Genomic DNA, 18,911 nt, shown 5'->3' with positions numbered 1-18,911 from the left:
GAGAATGCCATCCATCTCCCTCCCCAGACTATATGCCCAGACTGCCTCTATGATCTGGGGACATGTGGTACATCCGTGCAAGCAGCATGTGTTGCAAAATGAAAACGTCCTAAAAAGGAGGGTTGATTTCTGGAGGTTACCTGCACTGGACCAGTCCATTTGAATTAGAATGTGCCAGCATTTTGGTGACTAACGTGTTTTAAAATGATTTCTCCCTAGCTCAAGAGCCAGACTTGGTGTAAACAGACAGGACTCCACTAATGTCAGTGGAGTTACGCCACGGCTCAGTTTAGTTCCAACAAACTTACAGGTGAAGTGTTTGAAGTTAATGATAGATTTTGATGCAGCTGTCAGCAACTTGCCATTAGAATGACTGACGCTGTGGACCAGCGTAAAAGGCAGATCACTTATTGGGATAAAGTGAAACCGTCTCTATACCACACATGTGCTCATATACACGTGGGATGCAGGCACGTTAAGCTGTTTCTTGTTCGTTGTTTAAATGCCATTTATCTACATAAGAATGAAATGAACCATCCCTTGTCCTGTCATGTAAGTGTTTGTGTCTTGTTTAAACTACAGGTTCAGAAGAAGAACTTCATAGAAAACATCATCCCAATAATCACTTCATTGAAGTCTTTGTTGGAACAGAATAGGATTCCAGCTCTGAGGGACCTCATGAACTATCTCCAGGTAAGGGAAGACTTGTGCTTTTCTCTCGGGTTGTGAATATGGAACAGTGGCCAGAAGTAGAATCCAAGGTTGAGTCCTGCATGGGACTATTTTTTTTTTAATCCTGTCCTGCACCATAATACCCAATCCCACCCGTTCCCACATTGTTTCTTACATTTTATCCCATTCCCACCGCAAAATCCTTAGATATTCTGCGAGAGAGACAGATTCCTCCATGCTACTTAAAAAAAAAAAAAGTCAATTAATATATATAAAAATGGAATTCAGACACAATTTTTACCATTAAAAGAATAAAACAAATCTTGCTTAAAGCAAAGTATTTTTTTACATAACTCCTGTTATAATAGACATCAAATCTCTTTCTATCCCTCACTTAAATTTAAGTATTAAAACCTTTTTTTTTTTAAAGAAAAAAGAGAGAAAAACTTGCTTTATGTTGCTGAAATTCCATTTATGACAAAAGGATGAGAGATTTAGTGCAAATTATTGCAGTCTGGGTTTTTTTGCCCACCCAGTCCTACCCACAACGAAGTACATTTTACCCACGCCTGCTGTTATGGCATCTGATCCTACGGGATCCCAGTCCTGCTGCAGGGTTCTAACCCAGAGCCTCCGTATGAGGAGGTTTTGAAACCCAGTGAAACGTGTTTCACTGCTTTGTATGGTAAATCATTCCTTTCCTATAGCCAGGTTGCTCTGGTGGAATACAGATGAGGGATGTGTACTACATTAAGTAAAAGGCTTCTCTCTGTGGAGTGGACAGAAACCTTTAACGTTGATAACAGTGAGAAGCATTGTACAGTCATGAATCAGCAGCAAACCTCTTTGATAAACTCAGTCTTTCATTTCAGCAGAAATAGTTCTGCTGTCCCAACTAGCATTTCCTTTTGGACTTCAAGAGCTGTGATGTGAACGTGGGCATTAAGTGCTGATCAGAAGACATTTTGAGATGGGGAAGCAAAATAAATTGCCTGTTGTGCCTTCCAGGAGGTGATGCAAGATTATCGGAATGAAATCAAAGACTTCTTTGCGGCAGACAAACAGCTGGCAGCTGAGCTGGAGTATGACATGAAGAAATATGAAGAGCAACTGGCCAGGGAGAGAGAGATGGGAGAAGGTCAGGATGCGACAGTGCAGGCAGAGGTCATGAACACAATACAGGTACTGGCCTCCCCCAGAGTAAGGTGTATGCTGCAATAGCACCCAGTGGTCATACAGCTCAGGTCTATAAATCATGCTACAGAACCAGTGGCTGGTACCTCACCACTTTGTCTGTATCTTTCTCACTACTATCATGCCTGTAGACCAGGGCTTTATTTTTTTAGAGGCATTGGTAACAGGTTTAAAAACCGCATCCAGACAAAACCTCTCACAAATCAATCAATTCTAACAGAACTTACAGCCTAATATACTTCTTACTATATATCATGTGCATTGCTCTGTACTTCCATGGTGAAAATATCACCAGTCAGTTTCAACTTCCCTTTCTAGGCAATTTCAACTCCTAGTTCTCTTGCATTAGAACAATCCAGCAATGTTTGTTTGCAAGCTATTCTCTGGTATATAAATCCAAACCATGCACAATGTTCATAAAATCAGAAAAGTTAGGGAGAACATTTTTGTACAAAAACCAAAACTGCAGGTCTAAGCTCCTTGAGAGCATCTGTTTTTTGTTAACTTTATAAAGTTCCTTCTCTCAATGGCTGTTGAGGACCTGGAAGCTGTACTTCTTGTAGCTCCTTCTGCGATAAGGAATTCTCTTCCTACATTACACCTTGTGAACAGAACTCTCTGTCTCTCTCTACTGAAGTAACTCAACCTTTCCTAGAAATAGCAAAATTATATATATCTTCAGATGTTGTAGGTTGAGACTTTCAAAAACGATGGGTGATCCTTAGCACCTCAGTTTTTGGCTACATAACATGACATTTTAAAGGGGCTTTACTTTCAGTTCGTGCCCTTGAAAATGAGGTCTCCTTTTAAGATGTGTCTGGTTGAGCACCCTGATTCACAAGTGATTTTTTTTTTTTTTTTGATCTTGTCCTGTAGATACTGCTCCTTGGCACGTCTTTAGACATATTGTATACATACCATGATATGTTTTGTGTGACAGTCCTATAAATTACATGCATAAAATAATAGAATTATGGCAAAGCTGTTTCCCCTTCTCTTCCCTAGCAATCTCCAAATTCAGACACAGCAGTACTTCCTAGTGGCCAAAACAACAAAGCCCAGTCACCTGTTGCTGGAAGAAGATCTTCGTTGCCTGGATCTCCTGCCTCCTCTGCTCCGTTTGAGTTTACTACACCTAGAGCCATCATTTTGAAACAGCAGCTGTATAGACCCAGGTATGGGTTTCAAATTTAACAATGGGTTAGAATGGTGCTCTGCAGATGAGCATTAAGTAGGATGTCAAGGATCCAGAACCAATGCATTGCCTGTCATCTTCTATTTGCTCAGCTCAGCAAAGTGGATGCTATCAGTAGTTAGACTCTGCTATTTCACGATAGCCTTATCTTTTGTTTTCTGTATGTGTGAGAGGTTGCTGGGCATTTGTAAGTGAGTTGGACGTGAGCAAGATTTTATCTCATCTGGAGTGACTTGTAGAAGGAAACCTCTTAGAGTGTTTGTGGCTTCTTGTGCCCGATAGGCAGAAGTCCCTGAGCACGCTTGCCATCCTGAACTCTGCCAAGAGAGCTATGGAAGCCAGTAACAAGCAGCGCAGCAGGAGTGTGGGAGGAAGGCCGCCTTCTCCTTCTCCAGCAAGCACAGCTGGCAGCAAGCAAGGTAAAGAGCCAAGAGCAGGCTTTTGCATGTTACAGAGCAGGTTTAATGCGAAAGCAGGAAGTGTGGTTGTAGAGCTGGCTTGGTGAGCACTTTTCTGTCTTTAACTTTTTTTTCTTGTTACTTTTAGAGTCTTTCTGTAGCCTAAACCAACAGTCTACTACAGCAAACATTTCTCTGGTGGGCCGAGCAATCAGTACTCCTGACCGTAAGTAACTCACCTGCCTATGTCCCAAGCTACCCACACACTCCCTTCTTTGTACTGATGCACCAGTGTCACCCCCGCATAGTGCAGGGAGACTCAACCTTTCAGTACTGGAGAGCCACTGATCACTGGATTATTATAGATCTGTATGGCTGTGGTGTCCAAAAGATTGAGTCTTGAGAAGCCACAGCATGACATGCTAGTGTGGAGTCAGTGTATGATCAGGGCCTGTACTCCTGGTTGCTGAATGGAGGGAATAGTTGCTCCTTTTTTCTCCCAACTTCTGGACTGCTGAGGAGTGGAGTTTCCCCTACGTTTTCCTGGCTCATCATCTGATTGGAGTGCTCACTAGACTGTCCTGCATCTCCTAGAGTGCCTGTGCTATTACTCAGAGCACCACTACACTAGAAAAGGCACCTGCTGATTCTCGAAGTTCAGCCTCTGACAGTTATGGGCCAGGCATTTTCCTTCTTTTTGATAAAGAATCCAGCTTGGGCCAGCTGAGACCTATTCTATCATTGAAGGAGTTGACAAGCTGTGATAGCAGAAAAATCTTTTTACACTTGGCTTGGATCTGATAAAGTGATATTAATAACCTATGAAGTATTCTGAGAGAGAACTTTTCTCTAAATAGGAGTTGAAGTGAGTGTTGGGGAAGCAATAATTGTTTTGTTCTCAGCTCTGGAAACATGCTATGTAAAATGCAGCAGCAATGAATTGGGAGAACTCTGATACAAAGGGCATTAGTAAGTGTCTCTGCCCATTATGTCTGCGGCAGCTAAATTACAACCTCCCAAAACCTGACCTTAAAACATTTCCATTTATTGGAGCCATCTCTGATAGAGTTCCTGCATGTTATGTTTTGTGATAACAGAAGACTGTTGTGTATTAATTTCTTAGGAGTTTAGAAATATCCAAATTACTTATGGCAATAAGCCAAATCTCTCTGATCATCTGAATGGGGCAAGCATGTACAGAGATGGTGGGAAATGTGGCAGACCACTTCCTGTTATCATTTGTAGGAGATCCCTGGGGTAGTTCCTGGATGTCAGTACAGTTTGAGCCCCATTTTTATACTGGAGCATGGATGCAGAAGGGACCATGAAATGTTACTATGCCGAGCTGCCTTATCAATGCATCTCCTCCGCTCCCCTTTACCTTTCCCGCTTCTGAATTTCTTTAGGGCACCTACTGTCCCAGTCGCTCTGTGTTTGGGATTAGCTTCCTCATCTTCTCCACAAAAATAAGGGAAACTCCATCTTAACTGTAGCAATGACAGGTCAGCTGTCATTAAGCAGGTTCAGCCTGATACTTAAAGTTAGGTGTGCACAATTGCCTGTACCTCAGTTGTGTAGGAATACCTAGCATGCACACACAATCGGTATTCACATACGGCAGTTAGGCAGCAGACTGGCTGCATCCATGTGTAAATATCTGGTCTGCATGTGGCAAGCAGAAGCCAAGCCCAGATAACTGCATTTAATGGAAAATCTGACCCTTATCTTTGTGTATTCTCCACTCTCTTACACTGGTTCCATCTGTCTAGTTATCTACATCACACCAGTCCACTGCGCTGCTTGAGCACTTAGTGCTTTTTGCAGAAAAGAGGATGACTACTGGGATGCTTTACACAGCAGAAATCTTTCCTTCATCTGCTGCGTGTCTGTCTTGAGGGCTTGCACTGCTACTCCACTTAAGAGCCATATGCTGGAGAAATAGGGAGAATGCTAATCCCCAGTGGTACCAGGCCTAAAATCCTGCTCTGTTTCCTGGCAGCCTGCGTTCTCAGCAATGACAGAAGCTGTACATTGCGTTATCACTGCTTCAGTTAGTCTGTACTGAGCCACGTGCACGATGGCACTGTGCTTTGTTGGTTGTTAGAGGATCAGAGGAGAGCATTTTTCTGTCTCTGGTCTATCATTTGTAAAATTCCTGCAGATGCAATTCTTTCTAAATCACTTCTGACTTTAGCTGTTGAGAGGCAGGCAGACTCTCATCCCTGTATCTTGTAAGACTCTCTTCTGGCTAGCAGATCAGTCTCTGCCACCCTGGAGTCTTTCTCTCATCTGTTGCTTGCTCTTGACAGTGAAAATGGGTGAAAGGGCCTGGGAGAGAACAGACTACTTCACTATGCAATGTAATTGTAAACACCAGGAGTAAGACTACGGGATATATGGAGGGCTTCAAAAAAACAGGGTGTGTGGAAAGAATACTTGGTAATAATTCTGTTTGCCATTTCTTTCTCTCCTTCTTATACCAAAAAGCTGTAGCATGCAGTAAAATGAGGCAGATTTAGTCATTTACAAGATGTGAAAACCACACTACCTTAAGATAAGGCTTTCAAAACTGCGTAAAGTCAGGAAATTCAGAGGCCAGTCGCACAAGAGTCAAAAGCCAATCCAGGCAAGATAAGTCATTGGTGATCCCCTCTACTATGGCTAAAGGCAGCTGGACCATGGGGTCCTAAGGGTAGCAGACAGGGAGTTGGTACCCTGAGAGGTCAGAGACAGTGTCTGGATGCTAGCTGCAGTTGGCTTAAAAGCATTCAGGATCCAATGTTTGAATTCAAACACAGCAGTCTGGTAAGTGTCCAGCAGGGGGAGCGCAATCATGCGTGTCTGAGATGGTGTGGACAAGCAGTTGTAGATTTTAAGGAAATAAGAACTCTCCAGTAGCCCCCAAAGAACTAAGGTTCCTTCAACTCTAATAGTGAAAAACAGATTATCATGAACTAGGGCATGTGTATTACCTTGAAGATAGAGGAACAGGTTTGCGCCTTATACTTCCAAGACAAGAGGGCAGCTGGTGCTTTTAGAATGGCCTTTAATGACCAATTCTCTTGCTTCCTGCTAGATAGACTTCCAAGGCTAAGTGTAGAAATCTACTATAGGAAATGGAGATGTTTTGCTAATGCTCCTAGCTTCTTATTAAAAACTATTCGCACCGACTTGAACTTAAAGGTTTTATTTCTAAATATTAAAGAACAAGTTGTACTGAGTAGTTAACGCTTCTAGCTAAACGTCGGTGGAGTTTTATTAATTCACTTGGCAAAATGTGCCTCTATCCTCCTCCTGAAGTACATTGAGACTTAAAAATACTAACACAAGCTATGATTTTACTACCTGGAAGGGATAGAGATTTGCCTTGTTTAGGTTCCTTGAAGTAATTCCTACTCTCAGGCACACAGGGCGAAGGAGATTTTTGCAGAAGTGCAATCAGTATTAGATATAAAGTTGATTGTGGGTGATGGATGACCAATCTCATTGCACTGCGTTTGTCCTGTGTAAAAGATGAGCTGATACTTGGTTCAGTGGGCCAGAAAGAAGCATGCGTGTTTGTTTGAGCTGGGTATGAAGGGCCTGTCTTGCCCTATGGCCATATCACAAGCTGACTGCTGATCTGTGTGTTTCTTTCAGAGACCGTGGATAACTTGACCTTTGGGGCTGGGGTCAGTTATATCAGCCCAGCACACACACCTGCTTCAGCTCAAGGCAAGTTATTTTCATGCCCCTAACTTTTTAAAATAAAACCAAAAAAAGAGAGAGAAAGATCAGATGTGTGAGTTTAACTTGTAAATGTCGCTTGCAGAAAAAAAAGAATCCCAGGATCAACAAAAAGAAGATGTTCTCTGTCTGACATCACCTGATAAGCCGTAAGTTCAACCCAGGCCTTAGCTACTAGTGGCTGTAGGTAATACTAGCGTCTTTTTAAAAATAAACAATCACTCTGCTTCCTTTCTATAGAAGGCCCCTGCCTCGTCAGTGGAAGGTAGAATCTCCGTCCAGGAGAAAAAGCAGCCCAACTGCAAGTCTAAGGAGATCCCTGCGGAAAGCTCCCCTGAAACCAGCCAACTGATAATTCCCCATCCACACACTTTAACTGTGTACTTCCAAATCACTCTTGTATAGAACCTTCATCACGTTGACCATGACTATTCCTCTTCCCTCTAATTATAATTATGGATCATTGTGTGTACAAGTGGCCCTCCTTACCCCCTCCAATTTATTGGTTTTTATATATATGCACACAAAAAAATTCACTTTGACCTATAAACTGGTGTTTTTGGAGCAGTTAATGACACTCTTTGTTGTAGGACAACTGGGAGTGCCATGAAGCTGCAGTATCTAATGATGGCTGACTAACCACTGCATGGGACTTATGGCTTGTCCATTTTGAAATCTAAGTGTGTCTTGGCCATAAGCTCCAGTCCACTGTATGCTAGTGAGTGCAGCCAATAGGAATACTGGCTTGGTTGAATCAGTGCATGTGTCACAGTTTGTGTTAGCCTATATGACTGGAATGGCTATTGGCTTAAATCATTCCCTTGGCGCCATGCTGTCCCCTGTTCATAATATACTAGTTTTTGTATTTTCTACAAATGGAGAATAGCTTGACGCTGCCATAACTGCAAATCTGATATAATTGCAAGTTATTAAGGATTTCTGTATGGTAAAAGGTCCAGTCTATGTATATATAACCTACCTCTTCTTACAAACTAAATGGAATATTTCCACTCTTGGACCAAGTTCTTATTTCCAGCTGTTATAATTTTATGAAAAATAAATGTTTAGAGAACAAATTCCACCCACTTCTCAGCATTTCTTGCTTTGACAGAACCAAATTATTTTCTTCTGTAAATCTCTAGCCTTACCGCATTCACCTTATTTCTTGCCCACTGCTTTTTTCTCTTCCATGCCTTCGTTGAAGCTCTACTGTTCTGACAGTCACCCCCGCAGTTGGTGTGCTCATCCATATAAATACTTGAATTCCTGTGGGATCCCCACCCTTTAGAGCAGCTGCTTGAAGTGTCCCGATCCTTCCTAGCACCCACTCTCAGGGCTGATGTATCTGACAGCCAAATAAAGCCTCTACCACCAGCCAGCTAGTGTGACTTATGTATGCATTCAATACAGCTGCAGCTGTTAGAACAGCAGATTTTGAACATGATCTTATTCATTTCACTGAAAGCAGGTTCTGAGTATTTTATTGAAGATGGTAAGTCATTGCTGAACTTTAGGGTTCAGTACAAAAAAGCTGCTTTGTTCTGTGCAAAACACTAACGTTAATGCTGAAACTGCACAGTTAAGGTTGAAAGCACAGCCTTCTTGGTGCCCATGTGAACGTGACTGAGATCTTCCAATGCTCAGCTTCAAAACTACTGCACTACCTTTGCATTGCATAACTTGTTCTGTAGCTCTCAAACTCTGAAACATAAGTGACAATGCATTTTGCTTCCATAAGCATTTACTTCTGTTCTAATAAGGCAAGAGCTGCTCCAGCACAAAAGAAAACTGAACAAAACTGAAACGGGAGAGGGGCAAAATTCAACTTCCATTTTAGCCTTACCAATATAGTGGTCACTCCCCATCTTCTATTTAAAAGAACTTCAAGTGGTGGTCAGACTTTAATTTCAGCATTAATGTAGCGAGATTTGTACGAGGTTAGCTTGAGTGGTTTTGACTTCAGGAATGGCTAACTATGACCACCTCCTTTTTTAAATTTGTTCTATCAACATCTTCCCCCCACACAAACAATTAACTAGACATATTAAACAGTAAGACAGCAGTGAGTCTGTAATTATACTGAGTCTAGTTCACATTTTAAAGCTCTTCAGAAGTTTACTTGAATTGTCCTGTCCTTAAACAAAAATAGGAATAGCCTAGGGGGCAATGATCCATATCTTCTAGAGAAGAAACGGGATGGAGAGCTTCCCACAATAAACTGATTGATGTAAGTATTTACATGCGTTTTGCAATACCAGTTTAGCTTTTTGTAAGTCACAAACCGAAGTGACAAGCAATCTGTCAGAAAACAGAAGGAATCTTTCACCCGTTACATTGTCTTGAAAGCAAACACAGGTTAGGATTTAATAGGAATTTAAAAAACCCACAAGGATGCTTTAATACCTTGATATGTACGTAAAACATTTCTGGCAAAGTTAAATGTAATACATAAGTACAAACCTCTAGATTAAACTATTTACAGTGTATTCTGTAAATCAAATCTGACGAGTTATGTCTTGGAGGGTGTGGAGAGAGAGTCTGTTCATCCCGGTAGAGATGCCACTGTCACATTTTTTTGTTTGTTTTAGATCTGAAAAATAAATCTGTAGTCTTCGTGCACAGAGTCAGCAAGCTGAGAAATCCTGCCTTCGGCAGAAGGTTAAGTTTCAGCTAGTGTGCTCCCTATGGTGCCAGAAGCTACTGTGAGTCCGTAAGCTTTTTCATCTCTCCCTTATCTAATGTTCTATAAGCATAAAAAAGGAGTACTGGATACAACTGGAGGGTAAAGGAGTGTCTTAGAGTACCCTAGTGTCATGTTGACTAGAGGATAACATGCAGCCAGTGTACAGTAACACCTGGTTTGGTTGAAGAGCACATTTTAATGTGTAATCATAAATAAATTGCAAGGTTTCACTACCCTCAGGAGAGCACACAGGTATTGCTATCCCATCTTTACCTCCACTTCTGATAGCAAAAAGAGAAAGTGGTGGGACTATGTTTAAATAAATGCAGCAATGGCATGTCCAGCAAGGCCCCAAAAATCACTCAATATGTGGTGAAAAAGTCCAAGGCAGATTAATACAGAATAAGAGAAAAATCACACTGACAGTCCAAATTGTCACGTATTCAAAGTACTGACTGTATGCATCAAAAGTTTGACCATTCAATTTATATTTGAAATACAAGAACACTAAATTATGCTACATTAAAACCATTCTTTAACCACAGCATTGAACTGCTCTAGTGTTGCATCTAAGTATTTCATATTTAACATTTGCCCAATGCTGTAAGTGTACATTTCTGAAGAACAAGGAATTCTAAATGATCCCTTTAAAGCCAAGAAAGTGGTAGCTGCAACTTTTCTTCAGATGATAGACACTAACATCTTGAAAGCACTTTTGTGTCAAGCTTTTTGCTTTTACCACTCCAGAGATTTTTTTTTTTCTTTTTCCCCTTGCTATGCAATCTAAAGATTCTGAAGAGATGGTTTAGCTGCCACAGAGTTAGAATGAATTTAGAGAACTTGTGGAGAGGTTTATCATCAGCAAACATTAGTCACTCTGTCACCTGGTCAGAACTTAATTAAAAAATCATCACAGGATATTTCTTGCCAATAAGCGTTGGTCTTTTGCAAGAAAATAGTAATTTGAAATATAAAATTGAAGAGCTGCTGCCTCAAACTTATAAAAAGTATCCCTGAGTGACTATGTTCTATGTCCTATAAAACCTCTCTTGGCAAGGACAATGCTGAAGCGAGCTTGGGAGAAAGAGGATGCTTCTCTGTCCACAGTTTGTAAAGTTGCTTGTGCTGCACTCTGCAGTAATACTGATATGCTCTGACAGTGCCATACATGTAGCAGCATTTGAGCTTCTGGCTGCAGTTTAAAAAGGACCTGTTTTTAAAAAAATAGCGACATTATTTAACACTGTTGGCATAACAACATATTTACATTTTAAATAGAAATGTTACCTGCGCTGAAGTAATCAAAATATATATTTGCAAAAATTTAGAACGTAGAATTCTACAAAATCATAGGGGGCCTGTAAAAAACTTGAATTCATCTCCGTACCATTTTGGGAATCAGCCCCCAAGAGTGGTTTTGGCTTTAAATTTCATATAAGGGATTTCTTAATGCTAAGATTCTCTACCTCCAATATAAGAATCTTAAAAATACTTAACTAACTACACCACAGACAAGCCTGCTTTGTGCAAGTTAGAGTTAAAAGCTGCCTGCCTACAGTGAGTTTATGTAAAACAGGCAACAAAAGCAATCCTGTTGGATTGATGCTGTACATGTGGGGAAAAAATGGACTGCACCACGGCTGGCAGAAGGGCTGAGAAATTTAAACCAGTTAGTTGCTTATATTGTATCTGCAACCACCCCTCTGGGCTTGACTCAGAGTCTGGCTCTGCAGCTGCAGAACCAAATCCTGATTGGGGGTTCCTAAAGTCCACAAAAATCAAACATGTGAGGCCAATGCTACACACTTAACAGAGGCGAGCTAGTGAGATCAGTAGCTTGTATGGCTCATGCCCATGAGGGGCCCCGCAGGACTGATGTGATAGCAGTTCTGTCAGTTCAGCCTAGCAGCGCTTTCAAGATAAAAGTTACACAAAAAGAAGGGCATGAAACCCTCCGTTGCATAGTTGGCAAGAGCCCTGTACAATTACAACTAAAGGTTGCTGGCCAGGCTCAGGGATTGAGCTACTAAGCAAAAGATTCTCCCCTTTTGTAGATAATCTTATTTAAAATGTATGGCCACATCAGCACCTTTTGGCTATCAGGTCAAGATTCCCATTTACCTAGAGCTTCTCCCCTGTTTGGCTTGGATGTTCTGGCTATGTGTTTGCACCACAGAGAGAAGGCAGTTCCACAAGCAGCTGCAGCGCGGAAGGCTATGGCTCTGTGGAGGGGAATGCTCTCAGTCCTTTGGAAGGGGGAAAAGCTCCTCTTTAGTGCGAGGAGAGATGTAGGTGATTCAGGTGGTATCTCTGGGGGAGGAAAAAGACGGTTTTGGAGTGAGTGCAGTTAGACTTTGGCAAAAGAAAGCCAAGTGGGTGTTTTTTCTAAACTCTTCCAAGCGCACTTTGTTCATCTTTCTGCTCCTGCGTTGAGTTCCTGGCGGAGGTATATTCAGACGGGTTCTGGCTGCTTTGCAATATCCTTTTGGCATCTCAGATAACAAATGAAGATTTGTGGCGGAAGTCACCCTGCAATGAAACAGCGATGAGTGTAGCAACATTCCCTGATGATCTCCAGGCACCCCATCATGCCCACTCTCCCCAACCCAGATCTACCCTTACAAAACAGGTGCCATGTGTGTAACCTTCCTCCCCGCCCAAAGTCTTCTCTAGGCCCCACTATCTCACACCATCCGATAGAAGCAGGTAAGGACAAGCATCCACCAGTAATACCCAGCTCTGCACATCTCTGCTCCTCACAGAGGTGAGATGAGGAAGATTCCCCCCTACCACTTCTTCACGGTCACTGCCCATAAGAAGTTTAGCCTCTCCCTGGCTGGTGAGCAGTTCATCACCTGAGATGTAGACATGCTACTCTTAAATCAGCAGTATGGACTGTCCACTTAATCCAGGGAAACCTATCCCGAAGGAGCAGCCAATCAGCTGCCTAAGGTAGAAGAGAGCTGTCTTTGATACATTTGGGGTCAGTCCCTTAAGACAGGCAGTTGTCTAATAAAGGTGGCTCTTGGACAGCTTCACTAATGGAATATAAGTGATGGATCAAGCCATAGCATAGTCTCAGGATTAAATGGCATCATTCACAGTATGGGGCCTAACTCCAGAGAGCATTTAAGGACTAAGCCTTTCCCAAGGAAATGACTCGGATGTTCTTCCTCTTAGTCCTGGTCCTCACTTCATGTGCTGTGTCCAACCCGCTCTGGAAGAAATTCTGCTCTGGAGAGTGACTGCATGCTCTAGTGGTGTGAGATTCCTGAGCTGGAAGGCCCTTCTCCAGTCCTTTCAGAGCTCTAAAATGAAAGATGTAATGTGCACATGGTTTCCTTTCCCTGAGCTTACCTCATCGTCTGTCTGGATATAGTGAACACCATCTGGCTTGGCTGGAGTCTTGTAGCTGAAATAAGGGAAAGCAAGTCTCATTCCTGTGATGATGGGACTTTGGGTTCCGAACCAGAACTGTTTATTATTAATAATATTTTTGGGAGGTTGAGGGGGAGGATAACTAAAGTTATTATTTGTCAAAATGAGAGCTGGCCTGGGTGTAGCTAGTGCTGCTTTCCCCCCTGCCCCCAAAGCGACTTGGGCTTTCTCTATTAACTACAACCCCCTACAGGAGCCCTTCTTCATGGGGGGTGGAGGGGGTGTAAAGTGCCAAATGTGTCTCCATCAGTGCTATGCTGACCACAGCAACTGTGAAAAGAGTTTAGTTTTCCAGCCTCCCACCCTCTGGTCACTGTAACATCTTCCTCTGTCACCATGGCATACTTTCCTCTGATAATTACTATGCAGTTAATTTTAAACCCTTCATTACCTGCTGGCATGCTTACTTACAATCCTTTATTATTGCACAGGGTTATAAGCAAGCACCACTAGTTTTGGCCAGCATAGGAATCTAAAAATTCATGTTTAAAGTCCTGCTGCTCCAGCATGCGTCTGCTTAGAATCATGTTTACATGGAGGAGTTGGGGCCTCTTGCAGATGGGGAGGAGTCTCTTTCTGAAATGTGACACTGAACGAGGCCAATCCAGCTTCCAGCTGAGGTTACACAATCCCCAAAAGAAGCTCAATATTTGAATAAAATGTCATTCCGTTTCTGATCTTGGAAGCTATTTATATTCTGACCCCTCGGCTCCCACAACACTGCAGTCTTAAATGCTCTGTACGGCTCAGAAACACACGTCCTCATCGATTGGATCAACTCAAAAATGGCTGTTTTAATCCCAAACTGAAGTGCGGGGATGTACCTCATAAGATGTGCTTTCCAGTTTGGGCCTGCTTTCCCTCACATTTTCTGAATATGTCCTGATTGATTACACAATGAGCTCTGCTCAGTAAATCCCTGACTTCTAAATGCCAGCAGCATGTGACCAAAGGAAGCTTCTGCCAAACTACTGCGTAAATGCAGCTGGGATGGTTGGGAATTAGCACGGCTAAGCTCCTGTCTCCGTGCAAAGTACCAGCGCGTGAGAGCAAGATTTCTTCCTCTAGCCTTTCTTGTCACAGGACATCCCTGTGCAGCAAGTGGGAGTGGAGACTTGCCAAGGTTACCCCTCCTGCACTCCTACTTCTTCGTGCAAAGCTGCATTCAAAGAGCACCTGTGGAGCTGGGTGAAATTGGACAGGTCTAGAGAGTTCATTGGGGAAATAGGAAGTAGAATTTAAAAGTCAGGCAGTGACCTGTGCGCCAGCCAGCAGGTGCCAGGCCCTGCTATGACAGCTGCATGCTAGGAAAGGCAGAGGGGTATAGGAGAGAAGGTTGCAAACCTAGCCTTACCTTTTCCCAGTCTGTTTGTTGTTCACAAAGTAACCTCTTCTGTAGGCACAACAGATACCAAGTGTTATCAGCACCAGAACCACCACAACCACTAGGACTCCACCGACAATCCCACCTATGTTAAGATCATCTGGAGAGAAGAGAAGGCATCAGTCACTGTTGCCCACAGGTATCCTAGTCTTCTGCCCACACACAGATTAGATAGCACGAAACCTTCACCCCTAAAAGTCCACCCACCCCTAGCCAGCCTCTGCTTAGGAGTTTGGGAAAAGCCAAGACCATCCTTGACGCTCCATGAGATACCGATAAAAGCCAGCCCCCACCACTGCCAAACTTCTGATACATAACCCACTACTTCCTGCAGATTGGCAGAGCCACTCACAGATTTCCATCTCCTGCTCCTCGCACTTGGCGGAGCCGGCGTCGTTCGTCGCTATACAGTAGTACCGACCAGTGTCGCCCTTGTGCACAGCAGCGAAGACCTGTTTCAGAGGAAGCATGATGCGTCAGGAGTCGGCACCACAGCCTTTTCACAAACAGCAAACAAATGTGTGGGAAACTACGCCCACAGCTGCAAGAGGCATAGGCCTTATGGCCCTGCAGGACGACAATATAAATCAACGTACACAGGCATTTCTTCGTTTGCCTTTTGATCACACCAAAGACCTGTAGGGAGCAGAACATGTCCCCAGGTCTGCAGCCTGGTGATATTCTAACTGCACGGGAACCAGAGCGCCCCAGAGCTTCACCGCTTTTAGAGCACAGTGCAAGAGCTCTCACTGCAACAGCCTTCCCTTGATAACACGGGCTGCAAACTGGACCCAGAACAGTTTTCTCTTGGGAAGACAGCCATCAAGAGAGACCTTTCAGGGCCAGAAATGATGCTTTTCTTCCTTTTGTACAGCACAGAGTTATGGTGATAGGTTCATTAGCAACCGAGAGAGAAAGAAAAGTGTGCGTGTTATGCCATTCCACCCCCCTCACCACAGGGTGCTCTGGCCACTCTAGACCCAAAGGCAAAGACTACAACCTGGGGGTCACCTCCTCTGGTCCCTGGAGTTCTTCTTCCTCCCCCGCATCCTCCTGCTGGATTCTACCAGACTCTCAGAACACCTAGCCCAGCGGTTCCCAACCTGTGGCCCACAGACGCCTGGTGGTCCGCCAGGCTACTCCAGGGGGTCCGTGGAAAAGAAAAATAACATCCTCACCAAGGAAATGTACGATTTCAAATAAAACTAGTAACATGTGGTCTGCGCAACATTTGGATGTTGAAAAGGGGTCCACACACTCGAAAAGGTTGGGAACCGCTGGCCTAGCCTATTCCACTTGTTCCCTCCTCTTCAATCCACTCATCACCTGGGCATATGCAAAGAGAAAGTCCCCTTTCCCTCTGCTGGGCATCCCTAACACAGTCCAGCAACATCCTTCTCAGTCATTTCCATGAGAGCATTACCAAAGTGCCCGTTCCAGGGTTCAAGATGAAGGAGGAATTACGGAATTTGGGGTTAGATTTGGAGTCGGTCGGTAAAGGTTCACTGTTGCGGTACCAGCTGTAGGTGGACTCTGGGTAGCCTTCGTTCTCGTGGCACTGAAGGGTAGCAGTTTTGCCCACTGGTACAGCTTTAGGGACTCTGCACCTGGGAGTGACTGGTTTCACTGGGGGAAGAGACATAGAACATGTGAATCACATGGCCCAGCCCTCTGCTGCACCCCAGCTATTCCAGTGCCCCCGTGGACCCCAGCCCAGCCTAACTGGGGCTGCTTCCCCTCTCCATGCTTCCAACAGGTATGCTACATTGCAAAGACGCCAAGACTTTCAGCCATTTCACACTGTCTGTCTGTAGATGGCAGAGGAGAAATGGATCGTCTCAAAGTCAATCAGCATTTCCTCAAGCACACAGAAGTGCTCCAGGGAAACCAGCAAGGCCCATTGTTTAGCCAGGAGTGCCCGCAAAGGGGCCCCGAGCTGAAGCAGTACCTTGCACTGTAAGTTGGATGTTTATCTCATCTACTATGTTTGCGTCTTCGGGCGCTGCCACTTCGCAGCGGTAGGTGGCAGTATCCATACGGGTGGTGTTTTTGATCACCAGCGACGTCCGGCTGAGAATTTCTGCACGCGTTAAGAAGTCTCCTGGAGAAGGGAGGAGAGAGAAGGAACTCATGACCAACAAGAGAGACCTTATTTCCAGCTGCATCCTCCACCAATGCGTTCTAAAGGCTGCAGCTATCTAGTTCTGAATTGGAAAGTGTGACACCTGCTGCAAATCATAACACCAGAGAACGACTTTCCAATCCCAGTCACTCACCAAATCCCAGGGCTGGCAGTGCTGGGGTAGGCAGCCTACTCCACCTTAACAGTAATCCCCTTTAAGTGAGTTGGAAACAGCACTGCAGTGACTACCCCAGAGAGCAGCCCTTATCTGGAGTGATGGTAGATCCTCAAAGTTTCCTACGGGACTGGAGAGGAAAAACGTCTGATCCTGACAGCCATGCTCAGGTTTGCCCTGTAACAGCCAGTGATTGCATGTAAGGACCATGGGTCCAAGATTAAAGGGGCTGCAGAAATTTCTTCCTCTCTTCACCTAATAAATGGTTCCACATAAAGGATGCAAAGTTTCCCCTTCCATTCTCACGACAGCTTTCTTTGTGACTCCTCATTGCTGACCATCCAGTTATGGTCTGACAGCAGGAAAAGAGGATCCAGACCATACTCAGTTCTGAACCTTGGCTGACCAGCGTAGGTTTTGGAAATAACTAATAGAAGAACCAGAATTCCTGCATTTCACAGAAGCATTTGCTCCCAGCCCTAGTTGTTTCTGTGGTTATAAAGGGGAGAGGAGCAAAAGGGCAACAAATCTTCATACCCTGCATTTTATTGTCAAAAAACACATAGGAGGTTTCACTGCCTCTGATTTTCTTCCACTCGATCCTGGGATTGGGTGTTGTGGTGGATTTAATAATGCAGGACAACTCCACACCTAGCAGCAGAAATAAAACAAATACAGATTAACAGGGAGCAGCTGTGTTTACATGCTGATCCAAGCTGCCTCACACATTGTTTTACTGGAGAAGTTGCCCCTAAAGCAAAGGCCCTGTCTTTCATCTGCCTTGCAAACAGGAATGCCACTGGATTCCAGGAACCTTGAGAGAAGATGGACCTCGCCCAGCAAAAATAATAGTAATGCAGACAGCGACCTCTGAGAGAAAGGACCATACTGTGCAGGGCGGTGTCTGATTTATAGCAAACAATCCCTCACATTGCAGGCACCCAGAATTGGCTTTGTTGCTAAGGAGCATGCAAAAAGGAGCAAGGATCACCATTATCTCCCAGAGCAATGTCTGAGTTATAGATGTCACACTGGCATTTACAAGAGAATGCTTTGATGTCATCTACTGCTTCCCACATCAGTGAATTCCGTAGCCCAGTCCCCTCCGAGAGAGGCATTTTCATCTCCATTTTACCTGCGACTCAGAGGGGGCGACTTCCCCATTACACTGGAAGTCTGTGGCAGGGCCAGGAAGATTTACATCTTCCAGATCTCAGCCTTACTCACATCACTGCTCCCTCCTGCATGTTTAGGTCCTGTGCTTGAGTCCTGCCAGTATGCTCCTGGATGTTGCTTCAGCACTTTTTTGGGGAACCAGGACACAGCCTCGGACGGCATTTCTAGTACTTGCGTTCTGGCACTTCTCGAGTGCAGCACGTGGCCGCTGTCTAGGCTCCACTTCAGTTAAACACTTAGGACTGATCCACACCTACAACTTAGGTCCACCCAGTTACGTTGCTCAAGGGGGCGAAAAAGTCACACCCCTGAGAGATGTAATTACGCCAACCTGAGCCCTGGTGTAGACACCGCTAGATCGACGGAAGGATTCTTCCAACGATCCTACCTGCCGCCCCTCCAGGGGGTGGATTTACTACACGGATGGAAAAACCCCTTCCGCTGCTGTAGCAAGCGTCAGCAAGTGACAGCAGTGCCACAGCAACGCTTGTAGCGTAGACATATTCCTAGGCGCATGCATAAGTGCCAACAAGTTCAGTGAGACTCCAGTAAAACATTTAAGCATGTGCCTAATTGCCAATGGCGCTTCAGCACAGCACTTCAGTTTAAGTGCTTTGCTAAACACAGGGAGAGATGCAAGAACACGCTTACGCACTCTGCTGAAACTCAGGGCCTTAGTTCTGCTATGCCCTACACAGCACATATCCTGAGCTGTGTGTCAAGTTTTCCCGATTGCATGGGTGGATGC

At 44.2% G+C, this 18,911-nt stretch overlaps 2 protein-coding genes across 2 annotated transcripts in view; one reads left to right on the top strand and one right to left on the bottom strand.

The window, feature by feature from the left end:
• NCAPD3 (non-SMC condensin II complex subunit D3) overlaps window positions 1-8,266 on the top strand; it is a 37,077-nt gene extending 28,811 nt beyond the window's left edge. Inside the window, exons 28-35 of the mRNA XM_067562659.1 lie at window positions 583-693; window positions 1,681-1,854; window positions 2,872-3,041; window positions 3,344-3,480; window positions 3,608-3,685; window positions 7,099-7,173; window positions 7,271-7,334; window positions 7,426-8,266. Of these exons, the coding sequence (XP_067418760.1) occupies window positions 583-693; window positions 1,681-1,854; window positions 2,872-3,041; window positions 3,344-3,480; window positions 3,608-3,685; window positions 7,099-7,173; window positions 7,271-7,334; window positions 7,426-7,537 (921 nt within the window). The 3' untranslated portion in view covers window positions 7,538-8,266. The remainder of the gene's footprint in view (window positions 1-582; window positions 694-1,680; window positions 1,855-2,871; window positions 3,042-3,343; window positions 3,481-3,607; window positions 3,686-7,098; window positions 7,174-7,270; window positions 7,335-7,425) is intronic.
• A 1,288-nt stretch (window positions 8,267-9,554) lies between these two features.
• The window catches only part of JAM3 (junctional adhesion molecule 3), a 37,952-nt gene continuing 28,595 nt past the window's right edge, over window positions 9,555-18,911 (bottom strand). Inside the window, exons 3-9 of the mRNA XM_067564165.1 lie at window positions 17,525-17,638; window positions 16,639-16,791; window positions 16,114-16,316; window positions 15,043-15,142; window positions 14,661-14,790; window positions 13,226-13,280; window positions 9,555-12,397 (exon numbers count right to left, since the gene is read on the bottom strand). Coding sequence (XP_067420266.1) covers window positions 12,362-12,397; window positions 13,226-13,280; window positions 14,661-14,790; window positions 15,043-15,142; window positions 16,114-16,316; window positions 16,639-16,791; window positions 17,525-17,638 — 791 coding nt within the window. The 3' untranslated portion in view covers window positions 9,555-12,361. The remainder of the gene's footprint in view (window positions 12,398-13,225; window positions 13,281-14,660; window positions 14,791-15,042; window positions 15,143-16,113; window positions 16,317-16,638; window positions 16,792-17,524; window positions 17,639-18,911) is intronic.

Source organism: Emydura macquarii, unplaced genomic scaffold (assembly GCF_026122565.2).
Source record: "Emydura macquarii macquarii isolate MOO-44397 ecotype Brisbane River unplaced genomic scaffold, CSIRO-AGI_Emac_v2 contig_312, whole genome shotgun sequence".
NCBI lineage: Eukaryota > Metazoa > Chordata > Testudines > Chelidae > Emydura > Emydura macquarii.
The sequence above is the reverse complement of the archived record's forward strand: the minus strand, read 5'-3'. Positions and strand labels throughout refer to the sequence as shown.